Raw genomic sequence first — 25,887 nt, 5'->3', positions numbered from 1 at the left:
TGAGCCTTGGTTTGAGTCCATTTTCAGGGATTGTATTGAGCATTCATGAGCGCTTTCAGTCTCTCAATTTGGTTCTGGAAAATTTCCTTGAATTATTTAATTTCCTTCCCTTCTGTTTTCTTTCTTTAGTAGTTCTCTGATACCTTTAGTTTTTTTTTCCTTTTTCCCATCTCTGTATCTGGTTTTCCTCCACTTATCACAGAATTCACATACAGCTGACCCTTGAACTAGTTAGGGGCTAGGGGTGCAGCCCTCCTTGCAGTAGAAAATCCAAAAATAACTTACAGTTGGCCCTTGGTATCCACACTTCCTCCAAAAACTCAGATTCAACCACTAATTTGTAGCCTGTAATATTTACTATTGAAAAAAATCAGCATATAAGTGGACCCACACAGTTCAAACCCGTGTTGTTCAAGGGTCAACTGTAGTGAGTTTTTCGTTTCTGCTTTTTTTTAGGTTCAAACATATGAAGCTGCTTTTTATGTAGGTCAGAAAACAGTCAAATATTGGCAGTTTTCATATGGTTTAGCCTATATTTTTAATTTTACAGCTATAGTTTGTTCTCTGAACTTTTGGAGAATGGCACGTTCTTGTTTCTTGGATCCAGATATTGTCCATCCTGAGGATACTGATGGTTTTTTCTTTTCCACATAGACCATACATTCCTTCAGATGCAGTCAGTGGGCCTGCCTAAGGGGCCCTTCTCAGATTTAGTGTCAACATGAGGTTGTCGGCTCAGGTGATCGGAGGCTCTGGGGACACGGTGGGAGCTGGTCTGCTGTGGGTATCATTGGGTGGTCAGCATGGGTTGTTTTCTTTGGGGAAACCCAGACGTGACAGTCTTTCTGTCAGTGTTTCCTCTTAAGCTGGTCAAGGTTGCCAAAGGACACTCTCTTCCTTGACCTCCCAACCGAAGGGCTCAGGCCGGGCTGCCAGGGTTCTAGGGCTTGGCAGGGAAGGAGTCTGGAGGTCTCTACAGTCAGCAGGTAAATTTCCCTGTAACCCCCATTTTTCAGGGGGTGCCCCTACCTTCCACAGTGCCTGGTGGTGCCTGGTCTAGAGACTTTCTCTTGCCCATCAGAGACAAACCTCCCCTCTTTTGCTGGGGAAGGGAGTTTCAGCCTCTTACTGCTCCTTAAGTAGATTTTCAACCAGTCCATCTGTCTCTAACCCCATCTTTAGCCCCACTTTTGTTGTACTTGTTGCTTCCAGTACCTGTACCTTTGAGGTCTTCTGTAGAAGAAATCTGCTTCTCTGCTTTTCCTTCAGCCAGTTTGGGGTTAAGCTTTCTCAAGTCTAGTGAATTGTTACCTTTTCTCCAGCTTTCTAAATTAACAAAATTTTTTTTATTGTGATAAGATAACACATAACATAAAATTTACCATTTTAACAATTCTTAAGTGTCCAGTTCACTAGCATTAAGTACAGACACGTAGTTGTGCAGCCGCCGCCACCTGTCTTCAGAACCTCTTCTTCACCCTGTCAGAAACTCTGTACCCACTAAATACTAACTCCTCACTCCCTTTCCTCTCCTGCCCTCAGCAACCACCATTCTACTGTCTGTCCCTGAATTTGACTCTTCTAGGTACCTCACATAAGTGGAACCATACAGTAGTTTCCTTCGGGACTGGCTTATTATATATACACCACATTTTATTTATCCATTCATCTGCTAACAGACGCTTGGGTTGCTTCTGTCTTCTGGCTATTGTCAGTAATGCTGCTGTGAACATGGGTGTATAAATTCATTGTTCTTTGGGTATATAACCAGAAATGGATTGGCTGGATCACATTGTAATTCTGTGTTTACTTTTTTTTGAGAAACTACTATATTGTTTCTCAGAGCAGCTGCACTGTTTTACATTCCTGCTAACAGTGCAAAGGGTTCCAACTTCTCCATATCCTTACTAACATTTTCTGGGGTTTGGGGCTTTGTTTTTTTAAGCGAAAACCATGCTAATGCATATGAAGATCTCAGTGGGGTCTTGACTTGCATTTCCTTAATGATTTGTGATACTAAGCATCTTTTTGTTTGCTTATTTACCATTTGTGTATCTTCTTTGAACAAATGCCTATTCCCGTCTTTTGCCCATTTTTTAATCAGGTTGTTTGTGTTGTTGTTGAATTGTAGGATTTCTTTATATATTCTGGATATTAATTCCTTAACAGATACATGACTTGCAGATATTTTCTCCCATTCTCTGTGTTGTTTTTTCACTCTCTTGATAGTGTCCTTTGTACAGAAGTTTTTAATTTTGATGAAGTTCAGTCTTTTCCCTTTTGTGGCCTGTGCTTTTGGTGTCGTGTTTAAGAAACCATTGACAAATCCAAGGTCATGAAGATTTCCCATGTTTTCTTCTAAGAGTTTCATAGTTTTAGCTCTTATGTTAAGTCTTTGAATAATCTTAATTTTTGTATATGGTGTGATGGGGGAGGGTGGTCTAGCTTCATCCTGTTGCATGTGGATATCCAGTTTTCCCAGCACCATTTGTTGAAAAGTCTGTCTTTTCGCCCACTGAATTGTTTTGGCCTCTCGTCAAAAATCATTTGACCATTTAAGGGTTTATTTTTGGGGCTCTCAATTCTGTTCCATTGGTGTATATGTTTGTCCTTATGCCAGTAACATGCTGTGGCTTTGTAGTATTGAAATCAGGAAGTACGAGTCCTCTGACTTTCTCTTTTTCAAGGTTGCTTTGGCAGTTCAGGGTCCCTTAAATTTCTACATGATTCTTAAGATGCATTTTTCTTTTTCTACAAAAAAACCGCTTTTGGTATTTTATAGCAATTTAATTGAGTCTGTAGACTGCTTTGGGGTAATACTGGCATTTTAATAATATTAAGTTTTCTAATCTGTGAACATTGGCTGTCTTTCCATTTAAATCTTTTAATTTCTTTCAGCGTTGTTTTTTAGTTTTCAGTGTACAAGTCTCACTTTCTTCGTTAAATTTATTACTAAATGTTTTCTTTTTGATGCTATTGTAAATGAAATTTTCGTGATTTTCTTTCAGATTGTTCATTGTTAGTGTATAGAAATGCTAATTTTTGTGTATTTTATATCCTGCAGTTTTGCTGAATTAGGGGTGTGGGGGGGGAGTGGGGTGGGGTGTATGTGTGGGTGGGTGTGTGTGTGTGGGTGGGTGTGGACTCCTTAGAGTTATCACATTAAGGTCATGTCATCTGCAAGCAGATATTTTTACTTCTTTTCCGTATCATTTTAAAAATTTTAATGCTTTGATCTGTCTAGAATTTATTTTGTTGTGAGGTATAGGCCACATTGTTTGAGGTTTGTAATTCTTAACCCAGATTGTCCTTTCATCGGACATCTATTTTTCACTCTTAAACAGACTTTGTTTAACCCATCATGGGCCTATCCATAATATTCCCCACACAACCAATTTTAGTGATGATGAGGAAAGGTCTCCAGCTTAATATACCACTGAGATGAAGGAATCATTGGGCTCAGGGTGGGGACTCAGCCTCAGTTGGATGCGAGCTGGCGTTGCAGCCGGTTGACTGAGGATTCAGTTCTAAAAGAAAACAGTGCTACAGAAGCAAAGTCCAAATTGAGAGAATTACTCGGTTGGAGAGCACATCTACTGGTGAGGGCGCGGTGGAGGGTTCTGAATTCTGGTTTTGCTCCCTGGACAGAATCTTTCCGGCCCCTTCTAGCACATTGGTCTCCTGCATAGGTTTGAGGCAAACGTCCCACGGAGGGCGGGCAAGCACACGGGGCCTCTGTCTAAAGGGCTGATGCCCAGGGGAGTGGGAGGACCCCAGGATGACCTTACAGGTGTCCTCACTCCCCCAGCACTTCTCCCCTGGGAATAGGCAGACCGCGCACAAGAACCTGCAGAGAGGTGTTTCTCAGCAGTAGAGTAGAAGTGAAAAGCAAGCTATTTTCATGTATTGTGTGATCCTATCTTTATAAAACAACATAGACAGGATGTACTGATGTGAGAATATATACATATAAGGGGCAGCCATGGGGTAAGAGTCTAAGCAGTTTCACTTGGAATGTGTGGATGCTTTTCAAGCATATATGAAACTTCTGTAAGTGGTAGATGAAACCATTCTGCATTTGAAGAGAGCTTTCCAGCAAGGGCAGTTGCTGCTCTGGTGCTGAGTGCCTGGGGGTTGGGGAGGGCCCTCAGCTGCACGCTTCCTCCACCTCACCGTGTGTCCTCTTCCCTGCAGACTGCAATAAGGTCACTGACCAGTGCCTGTCCTTCTTCAAACGGTGTGGGAATATCTGTCATATTGACCTGAGGTACTGCAAGCAAGTTACCAAGGAAGGCTGTGAGCAGTTCATAGCCGAAATGTCTGTTAGTGTCCAGTTCGGGCAAGTGGAAGAAAAACTCCTGCAAAAACTGAGTTAGTCCATGGACAAGTATGTAAATATGGGGTGGGTGAGGGGAGGGGACGCGCGGCAGGGGAGGGAAAAAGACTTTACAAAAACTAGGGCTTTTATTTTCAATTTGGAACTTGGAACAACAGACCACAGAACGATTCCATTTTGCAAGTCTCGCTGAGGGAGAAGCCAGTCCGCCACCGTTTTGGGGTTGAGTGAGTCAGGCGCTTTCCTTTGGTCTTTCTGAATCAAAACTGCACTGCTTTCTGGACCATTTCTAAGGCAGCCTTTACCAAGAAGACATTCCTGTCGGAGAGGAGGATGGACTTGGGATAAATTCTCTTACTGGAAGCATGAGCTTAGGAATTTTTTTTTTTGGTGGTGGTGTTTTTTGTCTTGGACACCTTATTCCTGGCAACTTTGGGGTTTTTGGTGTCAACATAAAATGGACCACACACCACAGCTGCCGTCTTGACATGTTTGTTTGTTTGGTTTTGTTACATCTTACATTATGCAGAACTATTTTTGTACAAATTGTTCAGAAGTTATTTATGCAAGGTTTGAATGCATACCAGTGTTTTTATTGTTTTGAGATTGCCAACTTTCCTGGTTTCCTTCAGGTAGGAGAGAACTTAACCTGTACGTCATACGACTCCATCTACACACGTGCCCAGATCTGGCAAAACAGGCTAAGACCTTCCAGTTAAAAGCATGTCTAACTGGAAGTTGAGAGCCTGCTTTGTATGTCAAGAAGTTACATAAGCATGTTGTGGATATGTGTAAATTATAGTCAAAGTGAGACACTTTGCTAAATTTCCTCTGTATAGAATTCACCTTTTTCTCAAAATTTTAAAATTCAGACTTCAGCCTTTGAACTCAGGAGGGGTTTGCTCCCGCATATGAGCTCTTGTACTCTACATAGATCTAATTTATACAGTGAGTCAAGAAGTTGAATAAATGCTCCAACATAGCCTTTCTTTTCCTTTTTTCTCTCCTTTGAAGTGTGAGTTGAGTTCTCGTTTAAGGTTTATAACATGGCTGTTCCTAGTTGTAAAGTTATGCATTCATAAGTGCCATTGTTGTAAGGTGGTGTTTTCCTAGACCTTCCCTGACGCGGTTTTACCTTTGTTGAATTTGTATAAACAATTGTACAAAAAAAAAAAACACTCTTGGACTTGGAGGGTTTCTGTTTCTGTTCTAGGGGTGGACTAGAAATTTGACTAGGAAGTCCAGAGGCAGTAGTCTCAACGCCAGTGTATATACTGTTTTGAAGCCAAACAAGGTATAATTTCTTACTCATCTGAGAAATGCGGCAGCCCCTTGGTACGTGTTTTTTCCGTCTTCAGAAAGAGATCTTGCTGTTTGTAGCTAATAAAGGTAACGGGAAAGAACTGTGCTACACCAGTGTCCATGTGTAAGAGTTAGGTACGAACTGCCTTAAGGGGCAGGGTGGCTTACCTGTTTGGGTGCTGCTGACCACACCCGTATAAAATAACTTCCACAGCCACTTAGCATTTCCACTGCCAAAGGGGGACAGGGGTTCATTTCCTCAGCTTCCACTGGACACAACTCAAGGAGGCCACATCCTGCACTGGTAACCTGGGGCTGGGGTGGTGGAGGCACCTGGTTAGGCGATAACTTCCCCAGGTGGCAGACATAGAAACCAGTGAGAAGTAGACTTGAGATCACAGGATTTTTATACTGGAACAACTGCTCTAGTCATCTGAAAATGAAGATAACCCAGCTTCCTTCCTCAGTCATCAACAGCAACATCAGACTTGGGACTCATGGGACTAGCCTTTCCTGCTGTGGTAGTTTCTTACTGCCCCTGCCCCCCATCCTTTTTTTTTTTTTGCCACGGCGAAATGGTTTTACATCTCATCTAGTTTGTGCCGCCGCCTATTAATTTAAATCCAGAGATACTTTCTGACTCAAATTGGAGACATCTGAAGCTGTTGCACCTCAGAATTTGACTCAGGAGATGCAGAGTTAAAACTAAACTTTAACAGAGGTTAAGATTAGTTTAACACTGTGGTTTATTTATAAAAACGTGGCTTACCTTTGCAAGCCTGATCGTTCATCGTGGAGCACCCACACAAGAGGTCAAGTTGCAGTCTTCTTGGCGGCCTGAGTGCTGTGAGCCTCCGAGTAAGAGTCACCCTCATGTCCAATAAAGGCATCTTCTCCCTTGGGAACCGTTGAAGGAGGACGGTGGTTTTCAAGTGGAATCTCGGCATTAGAGGGCCCTCCTTCCCCTGTAATGTTTCCAGGAGCACACAGGTCAGCCAAGAGAGGAGGTGAACGAAGGGCTGCCAGGGCCGAGCAGCCGGAGTTTCCATAAGGACACACCACAGAGTAAGGACAGCATCTCTCTAGGCTTGAGACGGCCAAGGCAGTGCACTGGTCACAGATGACCTTCCCCCAAGTGTACTGAACAATCCAGTTAAGATTATACCCCAGTACAGTCTCGAACAGACTCATTCCTTCAAAAATGAGCTTTAGATGAGGCCAGGCCAAGCTAGGTGCCTGCAAACAGCTGCTCTGAGCCCATACACTATCTGATGAAGTAATGGAAGGACCATAAACCAGAGGGACCACTTCTTGTAAGAGGATCATAACTTCTTAACCCAGGAAAGAGGAGAGGCCATAATCCTCCTTCCTCTAGGCATCCTGGCCTTTACAAAGGCAGGCACCACGGCCCATCCAAAACATGGAATGACATCCTTCCATCCTGTCAGGACAAGGACAAAGAGACGTCATTGCATTCCATTGTGAACTTCCAGAATTTTATCCATATGATAGATGACCTATTCAAAAAATTAAAGATGCATGGCATGCAGCTAGAAAATGCAGATTCCAGGGAGGAATGTTTGCCCTCTGCCAGATAAGTTAGTCCTTTGCAATTCAGTTATTCCAAGTGTCGAGCCTATTAGGCTAAAAATTTGTTGGCTTCTCACTGAGCCAAGGTTATTTCAAAATGCTACTTAAGAAGATCCACCGTTGAGAGTTTTTGTTCATTGCTAAAACAAGCACTTGAAACTATAAGTCCAAAAAGAAACAGTAAACAAGCTGTTCTGAGACTATGAGCAAATAAATCTCAATTTTCTAATTTAAGATACCCCAACACCTGCTGCTCAGCTTCTATTTCAGTGTGTTTACCATCACCCACTGGCCTGGATTTGAAGACTTCTCTCCACCAAATTAGGGATTTGTGGGGAAAGTTGAACTTCTGGAGTTCACCGTCTCAGGAGAAGTACATACTAAGTGCTCCTAAGGCTTTAGCAGGGGCTGAGCTTTTACTGTCCATCTGAATTGTAGCTAATACCCACCCTGGGCTCTTCAGGCAAGCACAGGAGAAGGGTATTCAGAATATCCACGAGGCTTTGATTTACATGCTCTGACACTCAAAACCAGAAAACGTAGAAAGGCAACTTTTTTTTCACAGCTAGCCAAACTTTCTGCCTTAAGCACAGAGGGGCAAGACTGTTTACCTCCTTTGCTTAAGTTTCAGGTCTTGTTGATTGACTTCTGGATCCTGAGCACCTGAAGGCATGTGTTACACACTGCAGAGTCAAAAGATAAAAAACCCATAGGACTCAGCCAAGAAGTTATGTAGTTTCCTAAAAACATACCTGCCCACAAGCCATGGGAATGAGTCCACAGTTGGTCTCAACTAAACCAAAAAACCACCCTGATTAGAGCTGGACCTAAAAGAAAAGAGATTTCAGATCATTAATGTCCCAAGAACCTTTTAGCATAAGCTAATGTCTCAGGTTTCTCAGCTGTGGTATTAGAACAGGTAAGAAAAAAACACTGTCATCAGAGCTAGGTTCAAATTCTGATGTGGTGACTTTTTTTTTTTTGGCTGCCCCACATGGCTTATGGGATCTTAGTTCCCTGACCAGGGATTGAACCAGTGCCCTCAGCAGTGAGAGCGCAGAGTCCTAACCACTGGACCGCCAGGGAATTCCCTATGGTGACTTTTTAACTGTGAGATTTTCGACAAGTTCTTTAACTTCTCAGAGATCAAGTTCCCCATCTGTGATGTGAGGCAATATCTATTTCAGAATGCTGGAGGTAACCATAAAGCACCTGGCACAATACCTGGTCACAGTATGTGGCAAATATGTAGTTAAATTTACTGGTAAATTAGCAGCCAAGGTAGACAGGTACAGCATCTTTGAAGGTGCTCCTTTCTCTCATGACGAATGTACTAGACCAGGCCTGGACACCCATTCATGCTGCACCGAAGTGAATTAGGAACTGGCCAGGACAAATGTAAACAAAAGCATTTTTTTTTTTTTTTTTTTTTTTGCGGTATGCGGGCCTCTCACAGTTGTGGCCTCTCCCGTTGCGGAGCACTGGCTCCGGACACGCAGGCTCAGCGGCCATGGCTCACGGGCCCAGCCGCTCCACGGCATGTGGGATCTTCCCAGACCGGGGCATGAACCTGTGTCCCCTGCATCGGCAGGCGGACTCTCAACCACAGCGCCACCAGGGAAGCCCCAAAAGCATTTTTTAAAACCTAATTTTATTCCTAAAGTTCAAACTAGCTAGTGGGTAGCACTGAAAATACACTTTCAATGTATAAAACAGTGTAAACTGATTACACGTTAATAAAGAATTTAACACACACACTTCTCTAATGAAGGAAGCTAGATGCAGCCCTCGCTATAAAAAGCTGTACCTGAACAAAAATGGACATGTTTAGTCTCAGGTCCTGGCAGTTGACTATAGAATGTCAGTTGTTCCCAATTACGTTTAAATGCAGAAATAGCAACAATGTGGAAAATTACATTCATCAAATAGTAGCATTTTAAATATACATGACTAATAAAATGAACATTCAAAGGTGCCCCTGTTCAGCGTGTACCATGTCGGCCATTTGCAGACAGTGACCTCATCCAAAGAGAGCAGAAGTTTCAAACATCTGAGTAGTTTAAGTTAAAAATAGGATGAAGGAGAAATAAGAGAACAAGATAAATGTCCTCCAAAGAGAACAGTAGCTGATGCCATAAGCAGTCTGACTCCGGCGATTAGTAATCAGAGATGTGTGAAGAAGCCCAGCAGAAACTGGGAAGCTGAGCCAGTCCTCCAGCTGACAGGCACACAGCATGGACCAGCGTTGCTGCAACTTAGGATGAATCTTTCCTGTCCCTGGTTAGTCGTGAAAATAATTTTTAAAAATAGCTTCAGATTTTGAACAGGAAGTTTCCAGTCCCTTCTGTGCACTGAAACGTCTGGGATCGAGCCTGGGGGGGTCCTCGGCTTCAGGACTTGAACACGTGCACGGCGCGCACCACGTACTGCCGGCAGATGGGACACTCGCTCATGCGCTTGCCGCACTTGGTGCAGGTGACCATGTGCCCGCACTCGAGCAGGACGCAGTCGATGATGGCGTCCATGCAGATCCGGCACAGGCTGTCGTCCTCCTCGTCCTGCAGTTGCAGCCGCTCGCCATCTGAAAGGCAACAGAGAGCTGAGGCTGCGGGCACGGCCTCTGAGTGACCCAGAGTGACCCCACTGTAAGAGAAATAGTCCCTGCTTCTTGGCACATCGGTTCCTTCCACTAGAAATGGCAGTAATTACACCTCATAGGGTTTTGTGAAGAATAAGTGAGAAATACTTACTTAGCTTAGGACCAGGGATGAAGTGCCTAACACATGTTAGCTATTTATTCTTTTCTTCCCACCCCCACCCCTATTTAATTCTATTTTACATCTGTATATAATACAAGGTTTTGTGATAGCTTGCTTCTATAAATAAAAATGAAGAAGCCATAGGCTGTCCTACACACGGGCCTCAGAGTCAGAACACGATTCGAATTTCCAGCCCAACTGTGTGGCCTTGGGAAAGCCACAGGCTCCAGAGCCTCTTCCTAGTAGGAGGAGGAGCTTTATTTCTACACCGACGGGAAAGCTATAGAGTCATACATCAAGTGGCCTGTAGTCGAGGGACGGCACCCCCTGAGCCTTGGAAGCATCTCAAAATTCATCTGTGTTTCTGGCTACGATGGTACTGCTGGGAGTCTGTTTAACTCAAAAGGCATGGGACATTCTGGTTCTGAATAAGAAAGGTTCAGAATGAGTTTACAAAGTTCATTGCAGCCTGAGATTTGGCCATAGAGCTATGGACAGTGAGGCTTCCCTTTGTATAGGTCACAGAAGGGGTTAATGGGAATCATGAAGAAGGTTAGAAAGAACCAAACAGGAATTCAAGCTTGAAAAGCGAATAGTCCCTGAATTTAAGGAAATAAACACTGTTGTGTCAAGAGAATCTTGTCATCTGGGGTCCTAGTTCATGGTCCATACCATTACTGGAAAGTGGGGAGAAAGGATCCATGAATAAGATAACAGATGAGCCTCTGTAGGCTCCAATGATTAAGATGCCTGTATCTGCTAACTGTTGCATCATCTTTGAAGTAGGTGTGGGACTTCCCTGGTGGCACAGTGGTTAAGAATCCGCCTGCCAATGCAGGGGACACGGGTTTGAGCCCTGGTCCAGGAAGATCCCACATGCCTCGGAGCAACTAAGCCCATGTGCCACAACTACTGAGCCTGTGCTCTAGAGCCCACGAGCCACAACTACTGAAGCCCACGTACCTACAGCCCGTGCTCCACAACAAGAGAAGCCACCACGGTGAGAAGCCCGCACACCGCAACGAAGAGTAGCCCCCGCTCTCCACAACTAGAGAAAGCCCGTGCACAGCAACAAAGACCCAACGCGGCCAAAAATAAATAAATATATTGAAAAAAAAAAGAAAATAGGTGTGCCAAAATACTATCTGCATATTCTGGGCATAAACCTGTTTATCAACAAATACTGTATTATAACCAGGTTTTAAAGAAAAAAACTCAAGATGACACACGTTAATGATGGGAGGACTGTTTTCTAGATAAGAACATAATATTTGTCAGTCTGAACACACCACTGAATTCTTTTTTCTTGCCTATAAATGCTCTGTGGCTTGGCCCTGTTACCAGCTGAAGATTTCTGCTCCATGCTCCATCAATAAATAGTTCAGAAGTTCTTAACCTTAGCTTTTCGTGACTTACAAAGAAACCTACTGATACTTGATGTTAAGAACTACTTAACATCCTGGCTCTAGGGAATTTTTTCCCCCCACTGTTTGATTATCTCAATTGTAGCTTTTAAATCCTAAGTACTGGCCTGCCAGACAGGTTAGTGAGAAAACAAGCCTGTCTTAGATACAAGGAATTTCATTAGAGTTCTAACAAATTATGACCAGAAAAACCAGACTGAACAAAAGATTATCTAACTCATTGGCAATGGTGATCTCAAAGCCAACATCACATAATGAACTTACTGCTTAACAGATCTAGAAACAGGTTTATATAACTAATTCACACTCAATAAAAGGATATATAGGTTTCTCAAAAATAAAGTGGACTTAACTGACAGAAACAGGCCAGTTTTTAAAGGCCTAAAGAAAGCTACTACAGGGAAACAAAGGAAAAATAAACCTACATGACTTTTGATTTTCTTCATTCTCTTTGTATAACCGGTTTACTTTCTCTACTAGCTCCCATTTTTCACAACAGCCAGAATAGTTGACAAAATTCCGAGCCAGGATTTCCTTGAGCTGGCGCACGCTCATCCCTTCCACGTCTTCAAGGCTTGACAGGTCAGACAGAGAAGCTCTCACTCTCTTCTTAGCGAGGCCAGATGTCTGAAATCACAGAGTGTGTCCATTACCTCTGTTCCTGCAAATCCAGCAAGGAAAACAGCATGCTGCCTTCACCCTACAGTCATCATTGGCCCTGGAGATTCTCCCCAGACTTCTCACCAGTTCTTGAAGTGTTTTAATGTATTGTGCTGCATTCAAACCAAAAGAAACATCCTGTGCTAATCTAGCGACAGTCCACGTGGGCATTTTCCCTGCCTACCAAGGTGACATGTCAGGGAAACCAAATTTTGTAGGCAGTCTCACCCGCTCCTCCAAGTTTTCTTCATCCTCGTCATCCTCGTCATCCTCGTCATCGTCGTCATCTTCTTCATCATCTTCTGTGTTTGCTGAGGCTATTTCACTTCGCACCTACACACATGATACATATTAGGTCAGGAATCATTTTCCTAATGGTACCAACCCATATTTATCACTGGAGAAAACCCTTCCAATAGATCCTCCCCAAGAATGACTCTAATACCTGGCATACTCCACACCTTCCTAGGATCCTGAGTGCTGCTGCCCCTCCCAAAGAGTTGGGCGCCACATGATTCGATAAACAATTTATCTTCCATAGTTATCTCAAAAGTCAAATTCCTATGTGTGTGTGAATTTTTAAAATCTAACCATAGTGTTAACTCCCCAGAAGTTAAGAAGGTCCCATCACAGAATGTCAAAGCCAAAAGCGTATGGAATTGCACTGTGTCCTTAGCAAAGGACCTGGGGCTGACTGGTTTAACTGGAGCCTCTAAGATACAGGTAGAAACTAAAGCTCTAAGATCAGCCCTAGGGTCAAGGGTATTTGATTTCAAAGATCTCAATCCTACTACCTCATGCTTAGACATTCTAATTCCAAACAATGCTTTCTAAACAAATTCACTGATGGTTGATGCTATTTCTAGTTTTCAGAAATTCCTTAACAATCAGACACTCTTTTCTTTAAGGAGAACAGAAAGCCTAGGACAATGCCCAATTTCAAGTATTCTACCCCACCAGTTCACAAACACTATATTGTATCATCCAAAGACCCACATCTCCCAAGTGGTGTCATATACCCAAAAGTGACACAAAAGTCAGATGTGTCTTACCTTTGCATCATAATTATGCCAGCTGCCATTTGGGAAAATAATAAAACTCCTAGCTTGGGCTTATCTAATTGATGACTCTTTAGAAAGCAACTAGACCACATTTCCCTCTGCTTCTAACCTCTTTCCTCAGAGGAGAAAATTAAATGTGGAAATGAATGTTCAAAACAATTCTTTCAGCATTTTAGAATCATTCATATATACAAATTGAGTATTAATTACAAGACTTCGCATGTTATTCAGTTAGTATGCCCAAGGACCTCACTGGGACAACATTCTGCACTGGCGTTTCTTTGAAATGAGTAAATAACCATATCCTGTCACTAATTCAGATGGCTGTTTCCCAATATCTAAATTAGAACAATTTTACGGTAGCAAGGCAACTGGGCATTAGGTTAACTTATAGTTTCCATGGTCACTGACACACAAATAGTCCTGCAAATGTTTATATGCTACATGTGACAGTCATTATTTCGACAGCTAGTATTTAACTATATAAGATAGGGAAACTGAGGTAACTAAGGTCAAGAGACCGATGAGCTCTTTTTGGGCCCTTCAGGTAGCATCTGAGCTTGGAGCCTCACATCAGGAGAGCCTGCAAGTGCAGAGTTCAGCAGCACGTGGAACCCCGGCTCAGCAAGGAGTCTTCAGCCCTAAAGCCCCCTCCATATTGGCCAAAAGCAGACGACATGCCAGGCCCTCAGGGTAATTACACCCTCGTACCTGTGCCAGTACTCCAGATCCTAAGGTCCGGTCTCCACCCATAAGCTCTCCCTGAAAGGAAGACATGGTAGCAGATGGGGCCGTATAGTTTGAAAAAAATGAATGTGTAAAAAAGCTAGAAGTCTGGGACCTTGAGGAATTCAGACTGCTTGTGTCCAGGTTGTCCTCAGAGCCCAGCCCACGGTGACACAGTACCAGATCTACCAAGTCTTCTTTCTCTCGACAGGTATCGATCGGTATGTTTCTAAGAATGAGATACTGCCGTAGATCCTTCACTTTCAGTCTCATTAACTGAGGGCGCTGAAAGGCTGTCTCTTGTAATAAGTGACAAGTGGAACATCTACGGAGATTTTCTTGTAAGATCGAACAAACGGAGCAAAAGTCTTTCTTGCAGTCACAACATACATGCTGAAGAAACAGATAGGAAAGAAGCATTTAATGAGAGCCAGATACAAGCCATTGTGAAAGGACTAGTTTTCCTTTTGCCTTCTATTAAAATTAAATTTTAGTTCTTATGAAGTCCCCCATGGCACCAGACCCACGGGCGTTTTCGTGTTCTAAAAGTGGTGAAAATCAAAACAGTCACTGCTGAGGCAGTTTAGATTCACAGAAGTTCAAATACAGACCTTTAAGAAAAACATACTCTTGTGTTAATGAATTAAAACCTTTCCACCCCTTCGGGCAAACGTAATTAGCAAAACAGAGCTGACTTGAACCACATGGAGCAGAAAGCATGACCACAAACTCTCTTCCTGCTCTTTGCCTATGTGAAAATTTCCCCATTTAAAGAGAAGGGGGACTGCAGGCTTCCCTGGTGGCGCAGTGGTTTAGAATCGGCCTGCCAGTGCAGGGGACATGGGTTCGAGCCCTGGTCCGGGAGGATCCCACATGACATGAAGCAACTAAGCCCGTGTGCCACAACTACTGAGCCTGCGCTCTAGAGCCCACGAGCCACAGCTACTGAACCCATGCGCCACAACTACTGAAGCCTGCACACCTAGAACCTGTGCTCTGCAAGCGCACCGCAACAGAGCGGCCCCCACTTGCCACAAGTAGAGAAAGCCCACGCGCAGCAATGAAGACCCAATGCCACCAAAAATTTTAAAAAAAAAAAGGGAGAGAAGGGGGAAAAGCCTAACACAGAGAGGGAAAGAGAAAGGCAACTGATCTCTCAAGGTCAATCCAAGCAAACAGAGGACCCCACTTAAACAGTAATCTGTACCCTAGAGCCTTAATCACAATCAAAGCCATTCCACAAGCAAAACTTAAAAGAAGACATGAAGATGTGGTCATTTCTGCTTGGGGCATTGTTCCCACAAGCTAACACCTTGTTAAGTATTTCAAAGGACTGGACTGACAAGCCTGGGAGATGGCCCAGCAATATGATGGTTCTCAGAAAGAATAACTTTCTGTCCTAAAGAAAACAACGGTTTTAGCTGTTATTTTGCATGTTGAATCTTTAAACAGTAGCTAATGTTAATATACTCATTTCTTCACTTGAGTTAATGTAGGTGGGGATACATTTTTTGAAACTTGAGATCAAAGTTATAGTAAATCTTCTCTGAACAAAATTGCAGACTAATTAAATCTCTTGCTTCAGAACATAAGAATCAAAGTGTATGAACAGGTCAGAGTCCAGGAGAAAGAATGGCTGAGCAACATGAGAAGTAACAATGTCTAGTCAGAAAACCTGAACAGTGATACAGTCTCTGCAACTCAGTACTTTTCTAAATGGGAAATGGTTATTAGGACTTCTTGATATTTGTATAAGAAGAAATGAATATTCATTAGTATTCAAAATAACATACAATCAAGAATTCTGATACATGTGTTTTTTTGTGTGTAACATTTCATCCAACTCACCTTCTTTCTAAAGACTGAAAATGAAAGTCCACAGGCTTTGCAAACTATATTAGGCCCTTCTGTAGGTGCTGGTGGGTAAGTGGTAAAATCAGAGCTCGGTGTAAATCTGAATGGACCAGTGCCTCCTGCAAATCCTGACTGTTGGCCCCTGACAGCTCCAGTCCCCATGACTTCATTCAGCAGCCCACAGCACGAAGCCCACATAGATGTGGCACCCGCCTGGAAAGGAACGAAAATAGGCACCAGTTTAAAGCTGATTGGAACCTGGGCTCTCTGGGATTCTCGGGGAATGCCATTCTGGAGAGGCACGTTTGCCCTAAATAATTTCGAAATTATTCTTTTAAGCATCAAAATTTTAAGCTATTGGGAAGTGGATAATATTCTGGTATTTACAAAGAATATTTGGCTTTGGGGATACTCATGATATATTGTTAACAAAGGAGAAGATACAATATGAACCCAATTTTGTAAAACAACAAAAAACATATGCTTAGAGATACACGTGCATGCACACAGAAGAAAAATGACTAGATGGAAGTAAGTGCTGTGCAATATTTGGGATATGCTTACACCAAAAAAAGCTGTTCACTGTTTATCTGAAATTCAAATTTAACTGAGTGTCTTGTATTCTATCTGGCAACCTTAGACTGGTGACTACAGCACCGTTCTATAGGCTGAGGCAGATTTTCCCAGCTATCATTTAGCAGAAAGAATATAAATTCTAATTACTTAATTTCATTAAACTTCTGTCCTCTCATTTGTATCTGGGCATAATAAACTATGGCATGTGAAAACTTTTGATTTTTTAAAAATGACTAGGAAAACATCAAAATGCCAACTGAAGTGCTCTCTAGGTTTTCATGTATATCTCGTATAATTTGTTTTCCCCTGCTTTCCAAACCTTTACAAGGAATATATTAATTTAACATTAAGGAAAATATTTTAAAAAAGCAAACTGAGAATACTGAACACAATTTCTGATGACTTGATAATCATAATGACGTTTTGAGGTGTAAGGGCTATTTGCCACTCCACTAAGTGGCTTGAAACTAATATGCTGCCTTTTATGTTTTTTCCTCTCATCTCTTCCCTTTCTGTGAATCACCACTGCTATCACTATATCAACCTCTAGCAACCTGTCTCTCCTTTTTTACTGCATTCAGAAACCTGATAACCAAGCTTGTTAGAAGTGTATATAAAAATACATTTTCAGTGAGGGCTCAAGGCATTTTCCCATGCTTAAAATATAAAGCTACACTGTTTGGAACCAATGAGCTTTTGCCCCTTGTCCTACTACTTATGCATATTCTAGACTCTAGGTAATGTGATAAGTAATGGAAGTCCAGGTAGGTGAGGTCTTATTAGTTAAAAGGGCATAACAAAGGCACTGTTCCATTTATTTTATTATCTAATTCTGTCAAACATTTACTGCTTGTCCAATGAGCTCTTAAAAAAAATTTTTTTTAAACAACCTTAAAAGGCTATTTGGAGGGACTTCCCTGGCGGTCCAGTGGTTGAGACTTCGCCTTCCAGTGTGGGGGGTGCAGGTTAGATTCATGGCTGGGGAACTGGGATCCCACATGCTTTGTGGCCAAGGGACCAAGGCATGAAGCAGGGGCAATGTAGTAGCAAATTCAGTAAAGACTTTGGAGGTGGTCCACATCAAAAAATAGTAATAATGGGACTTCCCTGGCGTCGCAGTGCCTAAGAATCCGCCTGCCAATGCAGGGGACATGGGTTCGAGCCGTGGTTCAGGAAGATCCCACATTCCGCGGAGCAACTAAGCCTGTGTGCCACAACTACTGAGCCTGCGCTCTAGAGCCCGTGCGCCACAACTACTGAGCCTGCGCTCTAGAGCTGGCGCACCACAACTACTGAAGCCCGCGCGCCTAGAGCCCATGCTCCACAACAAGAGAAGCCATGGCAATGAGAAGCCCACGCACCGCAACAGAGTAGCCCCCGCTCGCCGCAACTAGAGAGAGCCCGCGCACAGAAATGAAGACCCAACGCAGCCATAAATAAATAAATAGAAAAAGAAAAAAAAGAATCTGCCTGCCAATGCAGGGGACACGGGTTCGAGCCCTGGTCCGGGAAGATCTCACATGCTGCGGAGCAACTAAGCCCGTGCGCCACAACTACTGAGCCTGCACTCTAGAGCCCGCGAGCCACAACTACTGAAGCCTGTGCACCTACAGCCCGTGCTCTGCAACAAGAGAAGCCACCACAATGAGAAGGCTGTGCACCTCAATGAAGAGTAGCCCCTGCTCACCACAACTAGAGAAAGCCCACGCACAGCAACAGAGACGCAACGCACCCGGAAAAAAAAGAAAGAAAGAAAGAAAGACAGTGGTTGGACTCACCAGGAGAGCCTTAAAAAATACTGGTGCCTGAGTCCCAGCCCCAAGATTCTGATTTAACAGGTCTGGGGTACAACCTGGGCCTCAGAATTTTTTTAAATTCCCTATGTGATGTGAATGTACAGTCAAGGTTAAAAGGTTAACACCTGCTCGGTCTAGGGGATTTCTCCTTTCTGCCTACATCATTTCAGCTGGAGAGTCACTCAGATTCCCAAATGGAAGGGGCTGTGGTTACTTCTGAAGCCTGTGCCTCTAGAGTTCTAGGACCAACATCTCTGCCACGTGCTCCTCACTACCTGTGTAGGTACCGCCCCTTCACACCCCCATCCCCAAGTAGTGGGATTTGCCTCTAGTGTTTCCTTTTCCCCTCTGGTTTCCCCTAATCCTTTCAGAAAGGATTAGCTCAGAAGGCCTCAGCTGAGTTTTTAACAATTTAATCTGATTCTTAAATCAGTTCCTTTCCTTTTTAAAAAAAAACTTTTTTTTTTTTTAATATTTTTGGCTGCACCACACGTGCATGTTTTAGTTCCCTGACCAGGGATCGAACCTTCCTGCAGTGGAAGCTCAGAATCTTAACCACTAGACCGCCAGGGAAGTCCCCAATCAGTTCCTTTCCTTTACCACATATCAGCCTGGAAGTTAAGCTGAAATTTGGTGCCCTCCTTCATTTTACTTGCTCTTTGCTTTTTGGCCGATTTCTTACTTCCTAACTTATTCCTCTACATATTTTCTTGGGTGAGCTCTCCAATACTGGGAGAAAGACAGTGATTCCTGTTCCTGGGTCTGTCAAAAAGCCATTTGGCAAACTATTTTTGTCCTTCTTCACCTCCAAGTTGAAGAATCCACCCAGAAGATGAATCTTCCAAACTTAGGGTCCATCTCCCTGCCTCCCGTTAGTATGTTTCATCTTCTTGTACTTTCCCTTAAAGTCCTAATTGCCTGAATTTCTTCTGCGTGTCCCCTCAGGGCACAGGGATCCCTATCTAAGGACTATTACCTTGCCCTAATAATGCTTGAAGTGTCCTATCCTGACCTTTCTCCTCTCAAATCTGTCCAAATTTCTGTTAATACTTGATATAACAGTCCCATTTTTCAAGTGACAGAATCTACAAAAGCAATTAGGGAACAATTTAAGAGAGCGTTTTCCCAACAGTTTATTGAACGTGTGCTCTTGGGAAAGGGGCGGGGAGGCGAACATGAATTTATTCTCTGAGCTCTTGACTCTCTCTTTGTTATATTTCCTTAGAGCCCAGTTACCGTACCTGGTAGGGTCATAACCAAAAAGCTTCCCCTTTTTGAACCCTCCCCTTAAAAGCTTTAGAGACCCAAGTTCATGTTCTCTCTACTTCCGTCGTCCCTATCCTCTAAGATCTTCCGCCAGTTTAATCAGCCTGCATTCCGTTATTTTTCTTTTATTCACACTCTGCTCACCTTCTGATAGTAAGATTGAAGCATATTTTCCGAACTACTACCTTTCCACGAATAAAGCCAAAGTCTGGATCTCTGCTATGATTCTGGGCTTATGTGACTAACAATTCTAAACCCTACTTGGGACCGTGGTTGACAGCAGGACTCTACAGACTAAACCACATGAATCCAAGAGGTGAGAAGGATGGTTACATTTCCCCTCTTGACCATGAATATGGACCATCAAAAACAACATAGAGAATAACCGAATAAGGCAACCATCTACTTACGTCTGATACAAAACTCCTAGTTCAGAGAATTTAGCTGTGTTTCTAGTTGACTTTCTAGCCATCAATGACTACTGAAAATAAATGACTTTTTCTTGGTAAACCTAATCCCTTTCCTAAACATCCTGTTAGACTAAAATTGCTCCTGAGTAGATTAGCCATGGAACCATGGCCTGCCTGGCATCAATTAAGAACCAGATCTCATATTAAAAACTTATATGGCCCACAGTAAGAAATTAAATTGTAAAGCCTCCTGTTTGGACTGCCCCAGACACCTAGATCTCTTCATGTTATTCTAGTGTCCAATGCCAGTTCTCATGTTTTTTTCAAAGACAGTGCACCAAGGTTTTAGGGAGCCAATAACACTACATTTTTTTCTCACTCCCATTTTAAAACTGAGTAAAGAAATAAGACAAACAGAAATTTAAATATTTGCTTTTTTACTGGTAACACCAATTGGAGAACATGACTTTAGCTCTGCAGCCAACTGGTCTGGATAACATGCCACCCAGCCACCAGCACAGCTGACCAACAGCAGCTTACCATCTAGTTGACCAGAGTCCCTTCCCTACCCACAGGAAGATAAATCTGAGAAGGTCTCAGAAAAGTACTGAGGCAAGTATGTTCAGCTCCTTTGCTAAAATCACCAACATAAAAGTTCCTCTTGTTCCTTCCTAAAGAATGAATTAGAAATTCCCTCCCCTCTGTAGGAGTACAGAGGAGGGGAGGGGACTGTGATCCACAACTGTAAACACTTTGCAGGAGAGTTGGACTGACAGTTTCCAGTGCTGTGACACTTGTTTCCACAATAGCAGACCACCAATTTTTTAAGCACTCTGTTGGGTTCCTCAGTCAGATTCACACAATACAGGCCCATTCTGAGTCATCATTTCAGTCAACAAAAGCAAGAGGGAATGTGCTCTTTCTTTGCAAGAGCAGTAGCCCAGCCTTCTTTTTGGCAGAGTGCCAGTTTTCAAATGGCTCAAGGTTCAGCTGTCTTTGATTGTGCGTGTGCGTGTCTGTGTGAGATCTAATGTGCTTTCTAGAATATCTGGGGGTTGGGGCTGGGAGACGTCCAAAATGCTCAACTTACAGAATTAATAAAAAGTTTACTACAAACTTTGAATCCTATTCTAAACTATATCAGGATGTGATCCCTTTTAATTATTCCACCAAATGTAATAGTAGCCAGGCAAACTAGAATGAAGACCAAGAAAAGCTGTAGTGATTTCCATGAAGATTAAATGACAGCCAGAGAGGGAGGGAGGGAGGGAGGGGGAGGAGGGAGGGAGGGAGGGAGGGGGAGGAGGGAGGGAGGGAGGGAGAGAGAGAGAGAGAGAGAGAAAGAGAGAGAGAGGGGAGAGAGAGAGAGGGGAGAGAGAGAGAGAGGAGAGAGAGAGAGAGAGAGAGAGAAGGGGGAGTGGGGAAGTTGATGGGTTTGAAAACAGCAAAAAACTAAATGATCATAGTCTAAATCATTTGCTTTTGATTAAACTAGGTAAACAGCAGTAATCATAATGCCACCTCCTAAGAGTTGCTTGCCTCAACTCTAAATTAAATATGGTAATATTTTACACAGTTATTTTAAGGATAAACCTAGAAGTTTCAATTTCAAGAACATTAATTTTCTTGGATGCTGTAAGAAGCTACAAGGACCAGGCAGGGATTCAGTTCTTCCACCAGTGGAAGCTTCTTCAGAGAACTCAATCACCACAAGCTTTGTCTTTAAACTCTGAAAAACCTTCAGTTTGCTAAAACTCAATGTCCTTATGTTAAACAATATGAAAAGATGTTTCAAATCTCAGTACCAGTGATATAAGAGAGTAAGTTTTACAGTTTAAATTTCAATTAGGTTAAACTTCCCTACAGAAATTAAAGCAAACCAGAAGAAGCCATTAAGATAATAAGCAAAAATCTTTACCCTATTTAGAGCCACTGGAGGAACAGTTCCTTAAAAAGGGAAAGAATTTCTTACTGAAACTGTTGCTTCAACTGAGATACAATACACCAGGAACTCTGCGATCTTAATGATTAAATATCAGGCTGTATACCACAAAGGAGGAAATTCTACATCCTAAGTTCTTTCTCTCATACCATTTGGACATTAAGCAGGATGCAAAAACAAATGCTGATCTTTACAATGTAATATTTTTAGGTAAGACATTTGGCCAAATTGATTGATTTTTACAAATAACGTGTTCTGGAGATCATAAGTGTTATCTTCTTCATGTTTGGGTTTTGTTTTCTTTTCTTAAAACAGTATACTTGGGACTTCCCTGGTGTCGCAGTGGTTAAGAATCCGCCTGCCAATGCAACGGACACGGGTTCGATCCACGGTCTGGGAAGATCCCACATACCGCGGAACAACTAAGCCTGCGAGTCACAACTACTGAGCCCATGTGCCACAACTACTGAAGCCCACGCGCCACAGCAAAGAAGAGCCCCTGCTCACCGCAACTAGAGAAAGCCTGAGCACAGCAACAAAGACCCAACGCAGCCAAAAATAAGTAAATAAAATTAAAAAACAAAACAGTATACTTGACCCTTAGCACCACTCCCCCACCTTTCAGAGAAAAGAGAAAAAAAAAAAAAGGAAAAGGAAATTACGTTAAACAGATTACTTTCGTCTTGATGTCTTGTTTTGAGCTTGGAAGAACGAACATGATGAGTACAATTAAGGGTGAGATCAATATAAATATGGGAAAACAGGAAGGAGATTAAATCAAATTAACATAAGACACTAATTTGGATTTTTTTTAATCCCTTATAGGAAGTTAATTAGATGCTACTCTAAGGTAAAATGGTTACTTGAATCTTTGAGACAAACCTATTTCAAAACAACAGTTTCTAAAAATAACAAAAAAAGACAAAAAAATTAAAGGAAGAAAGTAAATACCCATTCTACACATATACTAAAATCAGCTCCTGGTCCTGGGTTTGTGTGAAGATGTACTTATCTGATTGCTTGGCTTTTAAATTAATTTTAATTCCACTGAAATTTTAATTTAATACTTGCTTAGATGAACATTCACATGTTAGAATTCCATGACATCCATCAGGAATTAATGCCCCTGCCCAGAATCTATAGATACCGCAAAATTAGACAATTTCAATATGAAACAAAGTTAATAAATAGCCCCAATCCTAAATTTTGTGAATCCAGTTTTCACGAAAACTTAAATGAAAAGCAGTATCTTCATAACTGTCATCTTGTTCAGACTGATGTCTATTTAGGTCTGCATTTTGTTTCATAAAATATACCTTTTTATATTTTCAAATCCCATCCAACTTTGTTTCTAAAATTTCAACTCAGAAAGCAGTATCCTCCACCTAAATTCAAAAACACTTCTGAAAAAATTTCAACACTGTACTTGCCCTTAATTCTCTCCTTCTACACCTTGTTTCTTGATAGGTCACAAATTTAATATTTACTAATAAAGGTACTGACATTCTTTGAGGCATTATGTATAAAGATCCCTTATTTGTTTTTGGATGTTAACACACAGCGGGATGATTGATGGTTTTCAGGAAAGAAAGCTAGTTTTAGATATTTTAATAGGTATTCTAAGTTGAAATATTTTATAGCTGAACTGGGAAGTTAAAAAATAAGCTCTTTGAATATCCTCATACTTTAACACCCAGTTCGGAAGTTACCTATTCCAAAAATCTTCCTTGCTTCCTAGAGCCAGAAAAAATCCTTTCTTGCTCCTGAGGGTTTTGCATTTTTTTGATACCTTACATCAAATTCTGCCTCATGATGTGGTTTCTTGAGAATGTCTCTTCTCTTTTGGTTGGCAAACTCCTAAAGGGTGGGATTGTATTTTGAATTACTTCTACCCATGATATATCCCTCTTAGCTAACACATAGGAAATGCTCAACAAAATATCTTCCTGGGGCTTTGTGAAGGTAGAGGTTTAGCTAGCAGTTCACTCTGTTATTTTTTCTTACCCACGCCAATCACACCTCTTCACTGAGATTAATGAAATCAACGATGTCTGAAAGAGTATCACCTTATGACTCATCCCACTTGGTTTGAATCAATACGTGAATTGATTGTTGTACCCAGAGCTCTTTAGAACTCTCAGCGATCAAGTTGAGAGAATCAGCTCCCAAAAGTAGGCCAGAACCTCCCCCCTCCCCCTTCTTGCTTAAACTTCTCACTCAGTGATGCTCCCACGCTCTCACACCCACCGTGAAGACTCAAGCTGTCAAATTACTTGCTGCGTACCTAGCGGCGATGGAGACACAACGGGTTTGCTAAGAGCTCTAGGTCACGGCCCCTGTGTTAAGCCTGCAAACAGATCCTTCAGGGTGGGATCCCCGCCCCGAGACATTTCTAACCAGTTAGCCGGGCCCCAGCCTCACGACCCCCCGCACAACCCCTTTTCCCTTCGTCCTGCAGTTTCCGTCCTGCGACAGTCCCGTGGTGCTCCCAACATTTGGGTTAGTTCAAGGACTCGGGGCGGGAGAGGGCACGCTGTGGGCAAAGGCACGGAGGGTGAGGCGAGCACCAGGGGGTCTGCCTCCGGCCCCCGAGGACGCGGACAGGGCCCAGCGCGGAGAGGGGCCCACCAGGCGTGAGTGCAGGGCGGGCCCGGGCTCTCCCCCGGCCTCGGGCTCGCTGACGGAGGCGCTGTGGGAGTTGGAAACGTCCGGGAGCCCACGACATCCGCCCTGCTGGTCAGGGCCCCAGAAGCCGGCGGGGTACCCCCCTCCGCGGAGCTCTCCGAGGTGCCGGGAGGGTAACCGCTGAGGCGTAAGGAAGGCACTTCGGGCGCACTGGCCGGATAGGAGAGGAGAGGAGGGACTGCCCGGCTCCACCGGCCCCTCACCTTCATGGCCGCGACCGCCGCTTCTGGGTCGGCTCTGCCGAGGAATTCAGCACCATAGCAGCACCTACCACAACCACCTTCCTTCCTTCTGGGCGGCGATACTGAGGCTCCCGAGGCGACCCAGCGTCCAGACGTAAGGGGCGTGGTCACGCCCGCCGCGCGCCCCCGGGAAGAGCGCCGAGCGGCGGCCGACTCGGCCAATCCGGAGCTGACACTCGGGGGGCCGGTCACCAAAGCCAATGAAGTGGCGGGAATGGGGCGGGGCCTCCGTTGCAGCCTGGAAGGCCGAGAAAGAATCCATTCCGCCCCAAGCAGAGATGGGCGGGTCTGGGCGTGGCGGGAGTCTCCGGGCGGTTTTCTCCGTGGTTTTCTCCGCTGGATCGCTGAACTGGGAGTCAGCGTACCCTGCAGGAAACTGCAGCAGAGATCTGGGTTTAGGGCTGGGTGGTCAAGTTCCCCTGGAGATGAGGGCGGGAAGGGGCGTGGTAAATTTGAAAACGCCGGTTGGTTGGAACTTTTTTGTTATAGCGGTCAAAGCAGGGCCTCGGATTTTCTCCCCAGACGTTCACGCCTCTCACAGTCGGTAATGACCTCAGGTCTCCTCTCTGGAGGGTCCAGTAAGCAGTGGCAGCTGCGCACGCAAGGACGCGGCTTTAAAAAACGTTTTATTGAAAACACTTGAAGAACCAACGGTTCTCAAATCCCAGCTGCTCTTTTAGAGCGACATAACAAAATAACCAAATCCTAGCACGGTGAGAGAATTAGGGTGAGCCCTTGGAGTTGACTTTATTTGGACAGAGAAAATTAGTTTGTAAATTAAAGTATCGATTTCTTCAGGCTGACCTGATGACACTCCGTTGGTTTTCCGATACTTCTTCCTCTCCTCTCTTAACTCAACCAGTACTTAAATAAATCTTTAAGTAGAGAAAGAGATATGAAGATGTCAATTCACGTCTCATGAGGACCTGACAGTTCTATTCCTTTTGAATAGATTTGCTTATATGTACTATGTCAGTTTTTTTTTTTGGTTTTTTTTTTTTTTTGCGGTACGCGGGCCTCTTTTTTTTGAGGTACGCGGGCCTCTCACTGCTGTGGCCTCTCCCGTTGCGGAGCACAGGCTCCGGACGCGCAGGCTCAGCGGCCATGGCTCACGGGTCTAGCCGCTTCGCGGCATGTGGGATCTTCCCGGACCGGGGCACGAACCCGCGTCCCCTGCATCGGCAGGCGGACTCTCAACCACTGCGCCACCAGGGAAGCCCTGTACTATGTCAGTTTAAAACACAAAGCCACCCCACTT

At 43.5% G+C, this 25,887-nt stretch overlaps 2 protein-coding genes and 1 long non-coding RNA gene across 15 annotated transcripts in view; 1 reads left to right on the top strand and 2 right to left on the bottom strand.

Annotated features, from left to right (window-relative positions):
* Positions 1 to 14,199, top strand: part of KDM2B (lysine demethylase 2B) — a 133,314-nt gene extending 119,115 nt beyond the window's left edge. For 10 of the 13 annotated variants that reach the window (XM_032654198.1, XM_032654196.1, XM_032654199.1 and 7 more), the window contains one exon: positions 4,195 to 5,512. In XM_032654198.1, the coding sequence (XP_032510089.1) occupies positions 4,195 to 4,376 (182 nt within the window). In that variant the 3' untranslated portion in view covers positions 4,377 to 5,512. Of the gene's footprint in view, positions 1 to 4,194; positions 5,513 to 5,549; positions 5,715 to 13,679; positions 13,826 to 14,069 lie in introns of those variants that run through there. The other 3 variants (XR_004353129.1, XR_004353130.1, XM_032654197.1) reach the window with 3 other exon arrangements.
* Positions 5,486 to 8,631, bottom strand: LOC116765074. Its single transcript, XR_004353131.1, has 2 exons — positions 6,408 to 8,631; positions 5,486 to 5,953 (listed from the first exon to the last, which is right to left on the bottom strand). It is a non-coding gene; the product is annotated as an uncharacterized LOC116765074 (long non-coding RNA).
* Positions 8,856 to 24,719, bottom strand: RNF34 (ring finger protein 34). Its single transcript, XM_032654208.1, has 6 exons — positions 24,591 to 24,719; positions 15,707 to 15,925; positions 13,844 to 14,251; positions 12,300 to 12,404; positions 11,837 to 12,038; positions 8,856 to 9,809 (listed from the first exon to the last, which is right to left on the bottom strand). The coding sequence occupies exons 1-6, from the start codon at positions 24,594 to 24,596 to the stop codon at positions 9,619 to 9,621; spliced, it is 1,131 nt and encodes a 376-aa protein (XP_032510099.1). The 5' UTR covers positions 24,597 to 24,719; the 3' UTR covers positions 8,856 to 9,618.
* Between the last annotated feature and the right edge of the window lie 1,168 nt (positions 24,720 to 25,887).

The sequence above is a fragment of the Phocoena sinus genome, chromosome 14, assembly GCF_008692025.1.
Source record: "Phocoena sinus isolate mPhoSin1 chromosome 14, mPhoSin1.pri, whole genome shotgun sequence".
Taxonomy (NCBI): Eukaryota; Metazoa; Chordata; class Mammalia; order Artiodactyla; family Phocoenidae; genus Phocoena; species Phocoena sinus.
This window is presented reverse-complemented; position numbering and strand designations above follow the sequence as displayed.

Excerpts from the sequence above, each read along its gene's own strand:
- RNF34 (XM_032654208.1), bottom strand. Across the intron at positions 14,252-15,706 it reads TTTCAGTCTTTAGAAAGAAG|CATGTATGTTGTGACTGCAA; the intron begins GTGAGTTGGATG and ends CTGTTTCTTCAG. Across the intron at positions 9,810-11,836 it reads TGAAGAAAATCAAAAGTCAT|ATGGCGAGCGGCTGCAACTG; the intron begins GTAGGTTTATTT and ends GTTGCCTTTCAG.